General features: G+C 35.3%; 2 protein-coding genes across 2 annotated transcripts; both read right to left on the bottom strand.

Moving 5' to 3' along the window:
* Nucleotides 1–1,819: 1,819 nt before the first annotated feature.
* Nucleotides 1,820–3,889, bottom strand: LOC143577655 (large ribosomal subunit protein uL16-like). The gene is made up of 4 exons (XM_077061419.1): nucleotides 3,806–3,889; nucleotides 2,317–2,818; nucleotides 2,140–2,221; nucleotides 1,820–2,019 (listed from the first exon to the last, which is right to left on the bottom strand). Exons 1-4 carry the CDS (start codon nucleotides 3,813–3,815, stop codon nucleotides 1,951–1,953), a joined length of 663 nt encoding a protein of 220 aa, XP_076917534.1. The 5' UTR covers nucleotides 3,816–3,889; the 3' UTR covers nucleotides 1,820–1,950.
* Nucleotides 3,890–5,395: 1,506 nt separating this feature from the next.
* LOC143577654 (putative LRR receptor-like serine/threonine-protein kinase At1g06840) lies at nucleotides 5,396–13,499 on the bottom strand. The gene is made up of 20 exons (XM_077061418.1): nucleotides 13,204–13,499; nucleotides 12,831–12,981; nucleotides 12,664–12,735; nucleotides 12,506–12,577; nucleotides 12,276–12,419; nucleotides 12,105–12,176; nucleotides 11,947–12,018; nucleotides 11,570–11,641; nucleotides 10,784–10,852; nucleotides 10,627–10,695; nucleotides 10,464–10,535; nucleotides 10,276–10,362; nucleotides 9,842–9,910; nucleotides 8,999–9,504; nucleotides 7,932–8,093; nucleotides 7,531–7,814; nucleotides 7,387–7,438; nucleotides 6,569–6,819; nucleotides 6,103–6,237; nucleotides 5,396–5,886 (listed from the first exon to the last, which is right to left on the bottom strand). The coding sequence occupies exons 1-20, from the start codon at nucleotides 13,280–13,282 to the stop codon at nucleotides 5,539–5,541; spliced, it is 2,838 nt and encodes a 945-aa protein (XP_076917533.1). The 5' UTR covers nucleotides 13,283–13,499; the 3' UTR covers nucleotides 5,396–5,538.
* Between the last annotated feature and the right edge of the window lie 3,926 nt (nucleotides 13,500–17,425).

Raw genomic sequence — 17,425 nt, 5'->3', positions numbered from 1 at the left:
AAAACCTGGTTTCAGGTATTAGAAAACCCGGTTCCTGGTATGGAACCGGTTCGGGTTTTTGGGTAATACCGAGTACAAATCGGGTCTGATTCCTAGTATGGGTTTTGGTATCGAAATGCATACTCTATCCGTACTCGAAGGTTCGGGTATTAAAAACCCGGTTCCGGGTCTTTTTTTTCGGGTTTGTTTCGGGTTCGGCTTTTTTTTTTGCACCTCTAGACTTGGTCATTAAAACCGAATGGCCCAAAAACTGAATATTGGGCTGCAAACAGGGCCTTCTTAGGAACAGGGCCACTGAGGTTGGTTAATAAAGCAAAGTGTTCTATGGGCCCAACCATCTCTCCTTAAAACAGTTAAACCTAATCAATAGGAACATCATATAAAAACTTATTAATAATTATATCAATAAACCAAAAAAAAGATATTTCTTTAGTCAGCCACCATATCTATTCTTTTGTTTTGTTTTATGCTTTTAAAAATTATGAAAGTAGAAACTCACATATAAATTCACATGACAACGAAACTACAATTCGAGTTAATATTAGTTCGAATAATATGTTTATAGTATTAAATGTTATGAACTTACACTACAAAATAAAACAACTTTGATCCGAATAGTTTGTTACGAGTAACATCAGTTTACATGTACACTAGTGTTGTTTTTGAACGAATTAATACTCGTTCGGATATTATTAAATAATATGTAACGTTAGTTCAAACTTCATTTCGTAACTTTACAGGTAACTTAGTTAAGCTTCTGAGATTCACATGTTAACTTATAAACATTAGTTCTCGTATCAAATGTTATAGCAATTAAAAATCACATTATCTAGAACTTAGACAAAAGGTAACGTTGACATTCCCTTGTGTAACTTGAATAATCATGCAATATATTTTCGTGATTTTAAGAGAAGTAAATGAAAATTAACCGGACGGTAAACAACAAACAACATACTTATAAAAGATCCTAAACCAACCTGATTACTTTTTACCACAGAAACATGTAACATTTTTCTTAATCTTATTGCATCAAACATGTTGTAAGGACTACATGCTAAATCATTACACTTACTATAGAATATGAGATAAAATTGATCAGCAAAGTGAAGCAGATTGCACGAACTTAAAAGAGGACCAACAACAATTTGGTGTCAAAATGTATCGAGATCAAAGGGACAACAAACACAATTGTTACTAGAGATGCACAAATCAGGTTTTCCAAATACCCGGTTTCGGGTATGGAACCAGGTTCGCCGTTCGGGTATAACCGGGTATTGAAAAATCGGGTATTGGCAATACCCGGGACGGGTCCGGATATTGTCTTTAAAAACCATACCCTATGAATCGGGTTCTGGTCGAGTATAGAACCGAGTATCTTAAAACTGGTATTTGAATATCCTATTTCTAGGCATTGAAAAACACTATTTTATGGTGTTTTTGGGCTTTTTTGCAGAAATTTTTCAGATTGGACTTTTTAAGAGCTGCACTTTTTAAGGGTATTTTTTGGGTATTTCTCAGATAAATATAAATCGGGTATTGAAAAAACCCGGTTTTGAGTATTACCGGGTACAAATCTGGGCGGGTTTTTTTTTTCAGGTTATGGTTCGGGTTTTTTTTTCACCTCTAACTGTGACATGTTACGAAATGGTAATTCACTAAGTGCTAACATTACACTATAAATCTACATGCTAAGTAGAGTGGTAAGTAATTACACTTTTTATTTACCAATTTTACAAGTTGGATTCAGACAACAAATGAATAACTTAGTTATAAAACTGACATTAAAAAACTAAAAAACATGATAACAATAAGACCAGTCAAAACCAAAATCACAAATTTGTTCTTTCATTGATGTAGCGAAAACACATAAGAGATGCAAATCTTGTCCAACAGTAACAAATCTTGAATTTAACAAAACTGACAATAATATAACCGAAACAAATATAACAATTAAGCAACAGCATCCAAGAAAGCTCTTCCAGGTTGACGGTTGGCAAGAGGTCCATGGCATCCAAGAAGCTGCAATACAATAAACACACATCAATAACGACCAAAACCGAAAAACAAAAACCATCACAATTCACAAACTGTAAGAATAATAAATAGAAACAATTATTAATATCAGAGGTAAAAATATACCTTAGCGTTAACCCCATCAGAGACGATACGGTTTTCAGATTTCCATTGCAAATAGTCGGTACGGCTAAACTTGGTAAATCCCCTGCAATAACCAAAACAAATATTAAGTTTCACCTGGCCAAAAACAATATTCATAAACTTGGGTACGCAAGACAAAAAGAGTAAAAAAGACCATACCATTTCCTGGAAACAATAATCTTTTGACGACCCGGGAACTTAAACTTAGCACGTCTCAACGCCTCTTGAGCATGAGGGCTGTTGGAATCCTTGCAACGAACAGAAAGCAAGACTTGACCGATGCTAACACGAGCACAAACACCTTGTGGCTTACCAAAAGCACCCCTCATACCAGTTTGGAGCCTATCAGCTCCAGCACACGAAAGCATCTTGTTGATACGGAGCACATGGAAAGGGTGAACCCTAACTCTCAAATGGAAAGCATCCTTTCCTGCAAACTTGGTCATGTACTTGTTGCAGGCGATACGTGCAGCTTCAAGAGCTTCACTGGACACATTTTCCTTCTCCCAACTGACCAAATGAACACAGAAAGGAAACTCATCGACTCCCTTCTTCTTCATGCCAATGTCATAGATCCTGATTTTAGGGTCAGGAACACCACGGCAGTATCGAGATTTAGGGTAAGGTTTGTTCTTAATCTGACGGTAACACCTGGCAGGTCCTAAATAACAAAAGTTGGCCATTTTGTCAGCAAGCAAATAGGAATACAACTCTGGTAAAATATCAATTAAATCTTCCTAACAAATACAAACAAACTAAAATACTTGGAATACCAGAAAACAAACATAAATATTTGAACTAAACTCAAACACTGATCAGCAATAAATAAGTATAAAACCATTGAGCAAACAACATCAACAGTAACCATGAAGCTACCCAAAAAATTTATAAAATAACAATCATTTTAATGTCCCTACAATAGGTAACAATTAAGGGTGTACTAAGCTACTGGAAAACTTAAAGGCTTAAACCAATTTGAGCTTCAAAAAAACTCTTAAAAGCTTAAAAATAAGCTTGTTTAGTAAACAAACTGAAGCCAAACATTTACTTGTTGAGCTCAAGTCAGCTCAGAATCTTAAACAAGGCTATTTAAAGTTTTTTATTTGCAAAACTAAATAAACAAATCTACAAAATTAACTACTATGTATAATATCTAGATATATCAAATTGAAAAACTAAATTATATAATTAACAAAAATAAAAATATTTATATGACATAGTAATAATTAAATCAACCTAAATTTATAATAAATCATATAACTGGCTCAAAATGTATAGCAAAAACAGCATTTTAAACAAAAAAAATAACAAATTAAAGCCACAAAATGGTTTTTAAATCAACAAAATGACTAAAAAACAGTAATCAAACAACAAAATATCAAATTAAACAATCCTAAACCTAAATTCAACTCATGAATTCAATCATCATCTAAACTATCACTAAATTAACACACGGTCAACGTTCAAGCTAAATAACACCGTTCACTAACCTAAAATCAATCTAACTGCTAGCACAATCCATTTCCAAAACTATTAAAACGATTAACAGATCTAATTAACAACGGCGAATTAACATACACAAAGCTCAAATTGAAACGATTAATATTATAATAATAATAAGATTGAAGTGAATTAGGATACAACTTACTTCGTCCCATGGCGAATTAGTTATTGATGCGGCGGTGTAAAGTTTGTTATAAGAACCCTAATTAGGTTTTGGGCGAATGGTGGTTGGTTATATAGTAGTTGGTGTATGTGTGTAGTCGGTTGGGCTTTATGGGCTTACGTAAGGGGGTACGTCATTTGCGTGTTTTAGTTTGGGCCGGTGGGCTTCTGGATAGTTCAACTTGGCTGACCCGAGATATTTATTAATTATTATTTTATATTTGTTTGGGGGATGGTGTTGTAAAATAATATACTACTGAATAATATTGTGTGTTTTGACTAAGAGTGTTTGACCAAAAGATTGTTCGATATTATTAGCAACTATATTCGACTTGCTAGTTGTTAGTTGTTACAATAACCTTTGTTGGTGATTAAAGATATTATATAAGCAATAATCAATATAATATCTGATAAAATTGTTTGATAAGGTTGTGTGTTGTGGTGGGGCTTTAAAACCCCTCCTCCGTGAAGATTCGTCATGGTTTAAAGCCCTTATATCATGGTGTATGTATGTATGTATAGAGAGTGATAAATGCAGATGCCCCACATTTTCTTTATACTGTCTTGGTAAATGGTTGAAGCTCCTTCCATATTGCCCCGTTTTGGTGTTTGGGACTTTGGCCCTGTCACATAGGAGATACCGCCCCTCCATAAAGCCCGCAACACCCAACCTAATTAGCATCAACGTTACGTTATAATATATTTTGAAGTGTATCTTTTGGGTGAAGTTGATAAATTTGGTTTGAAGTGTATATCTTTTGACTATGTCATGCATGCATAAAAATTGCATGTCGTGCAGCGAACCTAAAAAACCTTTTTATTGAAAGGAGTTTTTTTAGGGTGGTTGTATGTCGCTAAATATTAATATATAGTGGACCAGTGGTTGTTGGCTTATCCAAATTAATTGTTCATGGGGCGATGTTATTATAGGGTGTAAACTTGTTTCAAACTCTCTTTCTAAAGTTTGAGTTTGGTCATAAGTCATAACTCATGAGTCATTTTCAGGCTTGAGTTCGGCTCATTTATTATTTATTAAATTGTTCATATACATTTATAAACTTTTTGTTATATTTTGAATAAAAACTTAACAAGCGAGCTCATGTGCAATACCTTAGACAAGCCAACGCTTGGCTTGAGCTCCGCATTGTAGTGTGAAATTAATACATAGAAATCCAAATGAGTTAAAACTTAAAAATACACTAGGCTTGTTAAGACTTGACAAGTCTAAACGATCTTCCCATAAGACTCGAGCTCAGGCCCGATAGCTAAACGAGCTTAATTTAAGGCTCAAGCTTGACTCAGGCTCGATAAGGCTTGGCATGTTTTCGAACTTTTTATTGATCCGATCTTGAGTAACTCTCCAGTGGCTCATCTCTATTCCATCGCTAGGTGTAAATTTCATGAAGTATCGGATTAAATCGTATATATACTTTTAAAAAATCCATGTGGGTCACAACACCTCATCTGAAATACTGAAATACGATTGCATGTCTTTACAAGTCGACGCATTAAACGATAAATAATTTTTTCATTATAAATAATTACAATACGTATCAAAATTACAATACACGGATAAAAAAATCACAACACATACATGTGTCTCAACAATAACATCAACCAAATACTAATTATCATGTTCATAATATACCCCTAAAACAAACCTCAACTGAATATTAACTGTAAAAATATAAACTTAGTGTATATATATACATGTGTTCATCTAGGTGTAATTGAGGGAACAACACCACTAACAAGATCACTGCCCGAAATATCCGAGGAAACATAAGGGTTTTTCGTGGTAGAAGATGAAGAGTGATCAGAAGACACATGTTTCCCTGATTCAGTAACCATGTAATCGTTGGTTTGTGACTCGGATTCAGGCATCATGCGCCGTATGTTTTCAAGTTCCCTGGCAATCTCGGCCATTGATGGTCGTTGGTCAGTGTCTTCCTGACAACATTTGAGGGCTAAAGTCACAAACTTTTCCACACATTCAGATGGATAAGATCCCATTTTCTCGTCAATCACCGAGAATATCATGCCTGATCGATATGCAACATTAACCTGATAAAAAGATTCAAACAAAGATGATACTATTATTTTTCATTCAAGAATTGTATTGACATTAATGATTTTAGCATTGGATCAAGTTTTCTTGATTTGACATCAAAAAGCAAAGAGTTTCATTTCATATTATTAGGATCAAGTAGTATGGTACTGGGTCAAGATGTTGTTGACTTTGACCTTGAAAGTCAAATTATAGAAAGTTGAAGTCAATACCTCGCGAACGATGTTCTTGCCATGCGTGATTGGGTGCATCCCTGTCAAGAGTTCAAGAAATACGACACCCAAACTATAAACGTCACTTTTGTCTGTCAGTTTATGTGTTAAGAAATACTCTGGGTCAAGGTAACCCTGCAAAACAAATATAATAAAAAAAGTTCTTATCACTCAAATTGAATGAATTAACATGATATTCTAGATTTAGTGTTACTCTAAATTTACTGCTTATATTTACATTCTATAACTAGCTAAGCCACACTTTGACTTATGAAGTCAAAACTTAACATGTCATATTCAGATTCCATTTGAGTTTTGCACCATTTTTTTCGTTTCTGGATACTTTTTCCACATTTAAAACAATAACATCAAAATTATAGAAAAAACAAACATATTTCATGTATAAGTTGAAGTTTTACTTCTTTTGACTTTAGAAGTCAAACTGTATTCAAACAAATGACCTTACCGGAGTACCCTTAACGACTGTTGACACATGGCCAGGGACAATCCCTTCCATGTCAGCAACTGGAGCAAGTCTTGAAAGTCCAAAATCAGCAACTTTTGCAATAAGTTTTGAGTCCAGTAAGATATTTGTGGCTTTAATATCTCTATGAAATATCGGTGGATCAGCTTCCGAATGAAGGTACAGAATGCCCTTAGCTGAACCATATGCAATTCTTAATCTCATACCAAAACTCAATGATTCTTTATACTTTCCTGTAACAAATAAACAAAATACATAAACATAATCGAATCAGATAACGGGATTATATAAGAAATTAATACATAAAATGACACAAATGGATATAAGGAAGATTATTAAAACATGATAAAATTACAAAAATTGCCCTTTATGTTTACCCCAAATTTCACTCGTGGTCCTTTATCTTCTAAATTGATATTTATTGTCCTTTACGTTTAAGAATCTTACAGCGTTTGTCCTTTAGGCCTAACCCCGTTAAAAATCTTCGTTAAGTTGTGTCACGTGCTGCTCACGTGGGGGTATAACCGTAATTTCAGACCCCCTCACATTTCCCCCTATTTTAAACCCAATCCAACCCTGATCGTTCAACAATTTATAACAAAAAATTACAGTTATACCCCCACATGAGCAGCACGTGACAACTTAACAAAGATTTTCAACTGGGTTAGGCGTAAAGGACAAACACTGTAAGATTCTGAAACGTAAAGGACAATAAACATCAATTCAGAAGATAAAGAACCACGGGTGAAATTTGGGGTAAACATAAAGGGCAAAATCTGTAATTCTGTCTTAAAACATACCTGATAAATGATCTCTGAGAGTGCCATTAGACATAAATTCATAAACCAACATCTGCATGCACAAAACCCATGATTTAAATTTTGTTTTATATATATATTTGGTTACATGATTATTATAAAAGGATGTAATCCAAATTATTTTACCTGCTCGCCGCCTTCATCACAAAATCCAAGCAAAGATACCAAATTTCTATGATGTAATCGAGACAATAACTCAATTTCAGTAAGAAATTCTTTTTCACCCTGTAGTGATCCCTCTTGGGCCCGTTTAATGGCGACAACTGTCCCGTCAGTAAAGACGCCTCTGTATACTTTTCCATACCCACCCTGCCCAACTTCACTAGCAACATCAAAGTTATTCGTCGCGCGTTTCATTTCTTCATAAGTGAAGCTTTTTACTCCTTCAATTTTAACTGAAGCCCTTGAAACTGCACAAAAATGTGAACATACCGATTTAAACTTCAAAATCAAAAGAAAAATAAGTTTCCAAAACACAATTAGTAACTAGACTATAATGACATGATAAAGTCCAAATGTTTACTCACCGCGGCGTCTTTTAGAAACTGCGTAGTATTTTTTCCGGTGCACTTTTAAGATATACAGTGACACGCCTGCAGATAATACAACTGCTCCAAAAATAGCCCCTATCACAATGCCTGCAACTGCACCCTTGCTTATCCCAGAAGAAGACGAGGGGTTTGGTAAAACTGCAAATTAAGACAATAATTAAAAGATTAATAACAATTAATAAATATAAGGAAATGATGTAGACTGAAATCAAGATCATTAATTTATGTAATGATAACTATGGGCAAACGCTGTAAACGCGGCGAATTCAACCATTTCTTTATGAATGAGTTGACTTCGGTATGCTCGTCAAATAAAAACTTATCTAGAAGGTGAATGGGTTGAAAGTAGCCCATTGTTTATGTAATTATAACTAGCCAATCTAAATATAATAAAACTTTTAATAAAATGTAATATCATGGATGGTCCCGGTGGTATGGTCATATTGCAACTTAAGTCCCCAAGTTTCAAAAGTTACAACTTTAATCCAACTGTTTGCAGAAACGTAACATAGATGGTCACCAGAATGGATGGACGTTAAGTACATTTAAAATTAAGTCTTTACCCTTATGATAAAAATAGTAAAAAAAAATTTTAAATTAACTTGTAGGGCCTCACTTAGTACGTTTAAAATTACATTTTTACCCTTACGGAGTTACGGTTGATTTTTAGTTTAATTCTTAAACACAAGGGTAAAAATGTAATTTTACACATACTTAACCGGAACACTTAGCGTCCATTCATTCTAGGGACCATCCATGTTACGTTCGTGCAAACAGTTGGTCCAAAACTGTAACTTTCTAAACTTGGGACTAAAGTTGCAATACGACCATACCACGACTAACCATGTAAGTAATTCTTCAATTCATCATGTTCTAAAAATGTTAGAAGGTAGATCAAACCCGCCCCCGCCCCACATCAACCTGAACCTGTATTGACCCGTTACCCGATGTGCCCATCTTGCCACATGCCACCTCTAACGAATAGTATTGTGACTCGTATAAAAAACGAAAAATTAATAAGATTTGGGTTATAGAAAACTAACATTGTATGTATGGACCCCGTAATGTGAAATTAAGAAGCTCATACGGTCCAAATATTTCACTATCTGGAATCTGCCATTGAGTAAACATGCTTCGAATCCTAAGTAATTCACTCGTGTTAAATACACTAGAATTTGGTCCCTCAAACACAGGAAAAATCTTCAAATTCATTTTTAACCGAGGACCCTTTTCCCACTCATGAGTAAGATCAAGCTGAAACTGCCTTATTTGTAAACCACTAGTTAAATAAACCTCAAACGAGTAGAAATATGCCTGAAAATCTGAAAAACCGGGACTCTTTAACCGGTAACCGATATACAGTGGTGCGGCACAAAAGCATGGTGTAGGTGACCCGGGAGCGAGTTCATAACCATCTGGGCATCCAGCTGGACAGTTATCAGTTGAGTTTGATGGGATGCTTTGTAGATGACTGACTAATGACAATGCAGATCCACAAAACGCTAACATGCTGGCATTCGGATTCAAGCATGCAGGGTTCCCTTGAAGACTGAAAATGCAAATAAAATTATTTTCATGATAAATCTGTATAGATGGTGTTTGGGTGTGCTCATAATGAGATCATTGTTGTTTTGAGTGTTTAGCAGACTTTGGTTGTTTCAGAAAATTATACGTAAAATGACCAAAAAGGACATCTTCTGAAAAATGAAGTGGTAGTTTGGTAATTTTCCTTAATCCTTTTGACAATATGTTAATTTTTGTTAAAGCTAGTATGAAACTGATTATTTGACCCCTAAAGGATAAGATAACCAGAAACGTCTACTTATCATAATAAATGTGTATCCAAACACCTTAAATAGCCAAATGTGGATAAACAAAAAGCAAACCTAACGTTCACATTCGCAGGGAGAATAAGGCTGCCTGAAACGCCTGAAATATTATTATTTTCCACATCCCTGCAATACCAAAGAAGATTTAAGTTTAGGGAACAATTAGGCACTTTATATCATTAATGTGCAAAAACAATTTCCAACTGAATGTCCCATGAAAATTGCTATATTTCCTTTTTTGCATCTTTAAATATTACTTATATGCTGATTTGCATCATTAAATCCTGTTTAGCTGTTTTAACTTTTATCTAAAAATTTAAGACATTGGCACAAATGTTGTAGTTTACATAGAAAAGAGTGTAAAACTGTAAATATAGTTAATGGTGTGAACTAGAGAGGGGCAAATTTGTCCAAGACGTGTGTTTTGGTGTGCACCAGAACAGATGCAGACACACATATGTATGTATATATGAAAGAGATTCAGGTCTTACACGGTAAGTTGTTGAGATGCATTTAAAGTCTTGTCTTGCCAAATATTGGATGGAACTGTGCCATTTAATGAATTGTTGAAAAGAGACCTGCATGAGAAAATCGTTTTAGACAAGCGAGTTTATTCATGATATTGTAGACAAATCATAAATGTTTCTCAGTTCTCTCAGAAAGATTAAAGAATCCTCACAGTCTTTGTAGATTAGGAAGTCTTGAAAAGATGGGAGGAATATTTCCGGTAAGCTGATTCCTTGAAAGATCTCTGCTCAATTTCATCACAAGAAATTGTTCATTCTATGTATAAGAAACCAAACAAAATCCAATTTAGATTATAAAAGATAAAGTGTTCTTACACTGTTGTGGTATCATTAGAAAGCCTCATGTTAGGTATCGATCCATTAAGATTGTTATTACTGAGGTCTCTGAAATGTACAATTTTCACAAAAATAGATAACGGTCACGTAGATGCCAAATATTACTCAAAATAACCGAATACTTTTGTATGCTTACATATAAGCAAGATCTGGTATACTGCTAAGATCAGGGATTGGTCCTTGCAAAGTGCAATTCCTCAAACTCCTGTAACAGTCAACAATTAAAAAATCAATTAGTATAATAATCTAAATAAGATGATTCAGAGGTTACGTGCGTAGAATGACACTTTAGCCAAATTTCAAATGTTCAACCCAATCCCCCTTGAGCTAACTTATTATTAATCTTTTTTTATATGAAACGCAGCCTAGTTAACAAATGCCACCAGCAGCCACCTTTACGTTTCTTTTCACCATAACAGACTAGTATCTAGTTTACGCCCTGCTTGCGGTGCGCGCATATAATGTATATATGCGTGAACCCTCAGGTGGGCAAAAGTAAAATTGCACTAATTTTGACATTATTTTACTAATCTCATGAAAATAACGTTAAAAGTGGCGGAAGGTTAATCAGGCATCATGTGGTGGCGTTGATAGCCGAAAGACAAGGGCACATGCACCAATCAGCCGGTGTCCCGATGATTGAGTGCTATGTGCCTTATGTCCAAGGCTTGATGCAAAACTACTATCGAGCCGGGGGTCTCACCGGAAGCAGTCTCTATATCCCTATGGGATAGAGGTAAGGCTGTCTACATCTTACCCTCCTCAGACCCTACCATAGCATTGCGGCGGCGGCGGCGGCGGCGGCGGCGGCGGCGGCGACGACGACGACGACGACGACGAAGACGATGACGATGACGATGAGACTAGTATCTAGTTTCTTTAAAATCAAAATGCAAACATGATCAAAGAAACCAAAACTTACAACTTTAATAATTTACTCATGTTGGCATAAGAGGGAGGTATAATTCCATCAAAGTGGTTGTTGTCAAGTTGACTGCCAATGAAATGAAAGAAATAAGCAATTATAAAACTTATAGAACAAAATTAGATAAAAATAAAAATGGTACATCTAGAAACAAGTAACGCATAATGTGTAAGTTTTGTATCTCTATTTTCATGATTCTAATGAACAAACTTCTAAATTTCTAATTTTCTGGAAAAGAAGTCAAATGACACCTTCTAAACCGCTTTATTAAAAAAATTGGATTAAACTCACAGTAATATTGTTTTCTAGTCCTAATTAACGCATATCAACACCTCTAGTCTTCAACATCAATCTAGTAAAGAAAGAACGCATACAGGATTAGAAGTGATGGAAGTTGACTGAGCTCCGGAGGAAGAGTGCCTGATAAATTGTTATTGTCAAGCAGCCTGCAACATACGCCATGTCAGCAAATACCAGACAGGTCAGACTTCAGAGTGAAGTCAACATTTAGAAAGTCAAGCTATACACTTACATGTGAACAAGCGATGGCAATCTAGAGATCTCAGAAGGAATTGGCCCACTAAGCGAATTATTATTCATATGACTGTCCAAAATTTTTACAAAAACAACAAATCCAGATAAGTGACCTTGACCATCATAAAGTCAAACTTGAATTAAAAAAATAATGAAACAAAATCCATACAAATGCTTTGTCTTGTTCAAGTTTGCAAATGACTTTGGTATCGGTCCAGATATGAAGTTTTGATCAATTTGTATACGGTCCAGATTAGGGAGGAAACCAATCTCTTCTGGCAATGAACCTGTTAACTGATTTCCATTTAGCAACCTGCACGCACATGTAACACCGATAGTGTCATCTAAATGAAGATATATCACATATGTAAATGAACTTTAAAAAACGAATCAACTTACAAAAGTTGCAAATTTGTAAGTTGGCCTACTTCTCTTGGTATACTCCCGGTTATTTTGTTCCACATGAAATCCCTTTAAGATAATATTATACGCACATAAGCAACAATTCTAAAAAGTAATTAATTTACAAAACGGTGAACGTTAGGAATTTGGCTCACAATATTTCCATATAAGCTAACTGCCCTAGTGCGGGAGACAAAGTTCCCGAAAGATTCAAATTCAATAGCTGCCTGCAAAATTCATATACACAATTTTTTTTAACATAAAGCACAAACCGAACCGATCCATTCAAAAGTAAACGAGTCAAACCGCCAGCTATACTTACAGTTCCCGGACATGAAAAAAACTGTCATTGAGGGTTGTGTTGAAGCACAAGACCCCGGTCCAATTCGATGCACACGGATCTCCACGTCTCCAATTATTGAGATTGTTATCTTCATCAAATAAGCTTTGCCTAATTTGCCGCAGTGCTGTCACTGCATATCAATAGACAAAAGTATCATAACTATTTGATTCATAAATCATAAATTCATAATTAAATAATAAAATCAATATTTCTCTGATTCATGGTTAAAAGATAACATCTTTGAACACAATTCTTCCAAATACATCAAAACAGATCATAAAATATTTATATATATAAAAAAAACAAGTGATTATTATTATTATTATTATTATTATAACTATAATAAACTAACCTTCTGTAGGATGAGTAGATTGACAATCTACAGCAACAAGCAACAAACACATAACCCATAAAAACCATAACTTTGACATCTGGACAAAGTCAAGAGGACACCAATTACTAAATTATCCTCAAAAGGTAACAGCTTGTACTTTGTTGCAGTTAACCAGATAGGGATCCCAAAAAGACAAAACAATAAAATCCCAAAAGTTGAATAATATTCTCAGTTTCAAAGGGGAAAAAAGGGGTACTAATTCATTGAGGCATTTTATCAAACAGGTTGCGTGCATACAGCTTTAAACCAGATTAATAAACTATTCTGGTTGAGTTGACAATTAAGAGGGTGGTTGAGGGGTTAGTGAGGTTTATTGGGTGAAATTTGTTGAATTCTTCTTCAGTAAAATTTGAAGAGGTAAACAAGAAACTAATAATAATAATAATAATAATAATAATAAGTTATTGAAATGGTAAGATGAAGTTGGTGACGATTGCAGGTTTTGAAATTTATAAATAAGTAAGTAAGTTGAAAGGTGTGTTTTCGCTGTCGGAGATCATCAGTACGGTGTGTTTGTAGTTTGTTTGTTTGGTGGGACTCAGTGACATTGAAGAAGAAGATGAAGAGGGCGGCTATGGTCAGGTGTGAATCACACGCTCCTACGGTTGGTCTATAAGGATGTGACACGTGGACCAAATTATGTGTTTTTTAGCAAGATCATGTGCAGTAATAAACTCCACTACAAGACATTATGAGTTACGTGGCGCCCAGTCAGAGTTATGGTTTTTTATAAAAACAGGTTGTAGTCATAACTCTTCACATCCAGACATTATGCGCCACGTGGCGCCCAATCACTTTTACACTTTTTGTTTTTTTTTTAATTTTTAATAAGAACAATCAAATAACAATAATATTTTATTAAATAAATATTACAAGAAAAATAAATAAACTATTCGTCGTTGTTGTCGTCGTCGTCTTCGCCCTCTTTGTCGTCGTCCTCGTCGTTTTCATCGTCTTCGCCATCTTCGTCGTTGTCTTCATCATCGTCTTCATTGTTGCCCTCGTTTTGATCATCGTTTTCACCAGGCAGAGGCCGATACATCCAAAGATGTTGGACCAAATCCTCATTTAGTGCGTTATGTATCTCTCTTGACCGCACGGAATCCGAGTTTTCGAGTCGTTGCTCTATACTTGCCGGAGTCCGTGGTGGATCCGGGTCCGGTATGAAAGTTGGACATATTGCTCTTCCCTCGTCCTCGATGATCATGTTATGCATTATGATACACGCATACATAGCACATCTCATTCTTTCTAAAGACCACAGACGACAAGGATTTTTAACATAATGCCATCGTTGTTGAAGAACACCAAAACACCTCTCGATATCCTTTCTCGCAGACTCTTGCACTTTCTTAAAATACTGTCTTTTTTCATCCATCGGGTCTCTAAATGTTTTAACGATTATCGCGAACTCTGGATATATTCCATCACCCAGATAGTACCCATGATGGTAGAAGTTATCATTAGCCCGAAACGAAGCGACGGGAACGGTCCCAGATATGTAACTTTCCATCACAGGAGACTGCTCTAAGACGGTTATGTCATTGTTGGAACCGGGAACACCAAAGAATGCCGACCAAATCCAAAGGTCGTATGAAGCGATCGCTTGAAGGCTGACCGTTGATCCCTTCTGGTCACCTCGTGTGAATTGACCTCGCCACGCAGTTGGACAATTAGCCCATTCCCAATGCATGCAATCTACACTCCCTATCATGTCGGGGAAACCATGCACCCTTGTATGTGCCTCGTAAAGACGTTGTAGATCGTTAACGTTGGGCTCTCTCAGATAATGTGCCTCGTAAAGACGTTTAAATATTCCTATATTTTTCAAAACTTTTATAAAATAAATGATCACAGTAAACAAGTGATAAACCATTTAAAACAAAAAACAAAACGTACCGTAACAAAAATACTCCAAGGTGTCCCGAGTTGTTTTTCGGCCATCTTTAAATACTCGTCGTTGATGTCGGTCGTGTTTCTGTAAGCGAGCACGCGTACGGCTGACGTAACCTTCTGAATAGCCGTGAATCCTATCGTCCCTTGAGCGTCAGGCTTTTGCTGAAAGTAATCAAACTCACGCTCCAAATCATTAGTGATGCACATAAATAAATTTTTAGACATCCGAAAACGACGCCTAAAGGTCTTCGGGTTCTTGTATCTCGGCGAATCGCAGAAGTAATCCGCCATCAACCGGTTGTTGGCTTCGGCACGATCTCGTTCAATATATGCTCTTTTTGAAACGGGGGGTGGAGAGCTAATCGCACCCGTAACGGAACTCATATACTTTGTCGCGAGCATAATCGCACTCGTAACCGTCTGTTCCTCCTCCAAGTCCTCGGCTTGTTGGTCGGGCCCAAAAAACTGTTTATATATAGATGGAGGATCCATATATAGTGAATTTTGTGTAAGGAATAATAGAGTTGAAAGAGAATTTTTATAAATTTGATGAGGTTTGATTGGGGATGAAATGGTTTAATATATAGGAAATAAATTTTTTTTTATTCTCCTTCAACATTTTTTATTAGTGTGCCATTCTCCGCGTTTTGTATACAACGCACAAAAAAAATCAACATAACGCAGGGGGGGCGGTGTACCCCCCGCGCTTTCCTCCATAACGTGGGTGGCAAAGCTGCCACTACGGGTGGTCTAAGTTTCATGAATTGTTCGTGTGTTTTGTAAAAGTACAAATTGGACCTTAGGGTGAACGAAGAGAACCGAAACAATGGATTGACGAACTGTAAGGTCCGTAACCGACGTAACGGAACCAAATTATAATCGATAATTGACTTAGCGGTTTCGGTTATGGTTATGCGTACATTAACCATAACGAACTGATGCTATTTTTTGTTTGCGTTAATATTACGACTTTAACCATGTAAGTTCAGAAAAATGGAAAGCAAAGACGAATCCAATGATGGTGAGTTGTGGTCCATAAAAAATGCTTTAGGTCAAATTTTGAAAACAAGTGTTTTTCCCAAGTGATTAAAAAAATTCAGCAAGACGAATCCAATAAAAATGAGTTTAAGATCCAATGGGAACAACTAAGAGAAAAAAGAACCCACAAAGGATTTGGTCTACGAAAGATGCCAATCACCTACAAAGATACTTCAGGTCAAATTTTTGAAAATACGTGTTTTAAGTAACAAAAAGGAAATAATGAATAATGAGCAGTGGTGATGTTTCGATGAGTGGTAGTGAACTCGCTAAAGATGATCATTCGTCAACACAAATAGATTAATTCTTCAAATAAGAAGAATTGCAGAAGAACAGGTTATGGTTTCTAACGGTCAGTGTTAAAAGAAAAACAATTGTAGTTTTTACTAGTGACTTATGTTTACTTTACTCAAGGAGATAAAAGAGAGGGATGTCATGACTAGATTAAAAGATTTAAAATCTTTAGTTTCAATCAAGGATGCCCAACTAGGAAAGTCCAACGTAAAAGAATCCAAAATAAGATATTAAATTTGAACCTAAGTAGTCACGAATAAGGATACACTACTACATTATAAATCGAAACAAATCGTTCAAATCAATAGTTGCAATCAAGGATGCTCCACATAAAAGATATTGCTTTATAAAAGATAAAAGGATATTTATGTTAAAGACGATATGATGTTAGTAACATAGATCTTGAACTAAGAAATAATCCTTATAAACTAAAAAAGGGTATCTTGACTTCTTGAGCAATTGCAGTGATCGGATTCATTATAGTAGATGCTAGAAAAAATTTTCATAATTGATATACCGAAAAATCAGTTTTAACACCCATTGGATCTGCTCCATGCAATAGCCAAGAATTCTTGATGATATCAAGCTGGAACAAGCTCCTTGATTCAAGGCTACATAAATTATTTGTATTGTGCATACTATCATCAACCAATAAGAAAATATAGAATGAGCATAGCTAATTCCAATAAACTTATTGGAGGATCCCATTGACATACATTAGTAGGAATTGAACCTACGAATTCGCCGATCCCATAATGAATGAGTTAATGAGTTGGAATAAACTAACTAAAATTAAGAGTTTATACTTGTTTACAGATGTTAGCAGTAAATTTTGTAAAAACTCATATAGATTTATAAATATCATTTTATTTAAAGAACCAAATTTAGCATTTTCAAACAATTTGAACTTCGAATTTGTGTTATTTTAGTTGTAACATTTTCAAAACATGTT

The sequence above is a fragment of the Bidens hawaiensis genome, unplaced genomic scaffold, assembly GCF_021521415.1.
Source record: "Bidens hawaiensis isolate Kalapana, Puna unplaced genomic scaffold, B.hawaiensis_p1.1 tig00028764_1, whole genome shotgun sequence".
In the NCBI taxonomy this organism is placed as follows: domain Eukaryota; kingdom Viridiplantae; phylum Streptophyta; class Magnoliopsida; order Asterales; family Asteraceae; genus Bidens; species Bidens hawaiensis.
Note: the sequence above shows the minus strand (reverse complement) of the source record. Positions and strands in the feature narration are given on the sequence as shown.

Bases quoted from the DNA above. Each gene is read 5' to 3' on its own strand.
- LOC143577655 (XM_077061419.1), bottom strand. The intron at 2,222-2,316 runs GTATGGTCTTTT...TGGTTATTGCAG, and splicing joins ATTATTGTTTCCAGGAAATG to GGGATTTACCAAGTTTAGCC. The intron at 2,020-2,139 runs GTATATTTTTAC...ATTGTATTGCAG, and splicing joins CTGATGGGGTTAACGCTAAG to CTTCTTGGATGCCATGGACC.
- LOC143577654 (XM_077061418.1), bottom strand. From the start codon at position 13,282: ATGTCAAAGTTATGGTTTTTATGGGTTATGTGTTTGTTGCTTGTTGCT. The intron at 10,363-10,463 runs GTGAGGATTCTT...TTTCTCATGCAG, and splicing joins CTTCCTAATCTACAAAGACT to GTCTCTTTTCAACAATTCAT. The intron at 6,238-6,568 runs GTAAGGTCATTT...TTTGTTTTGCAG, and splicing joins CAGTCGTTAAGGGTACTCCG to GGTTACCTTGACCCAGAGTA.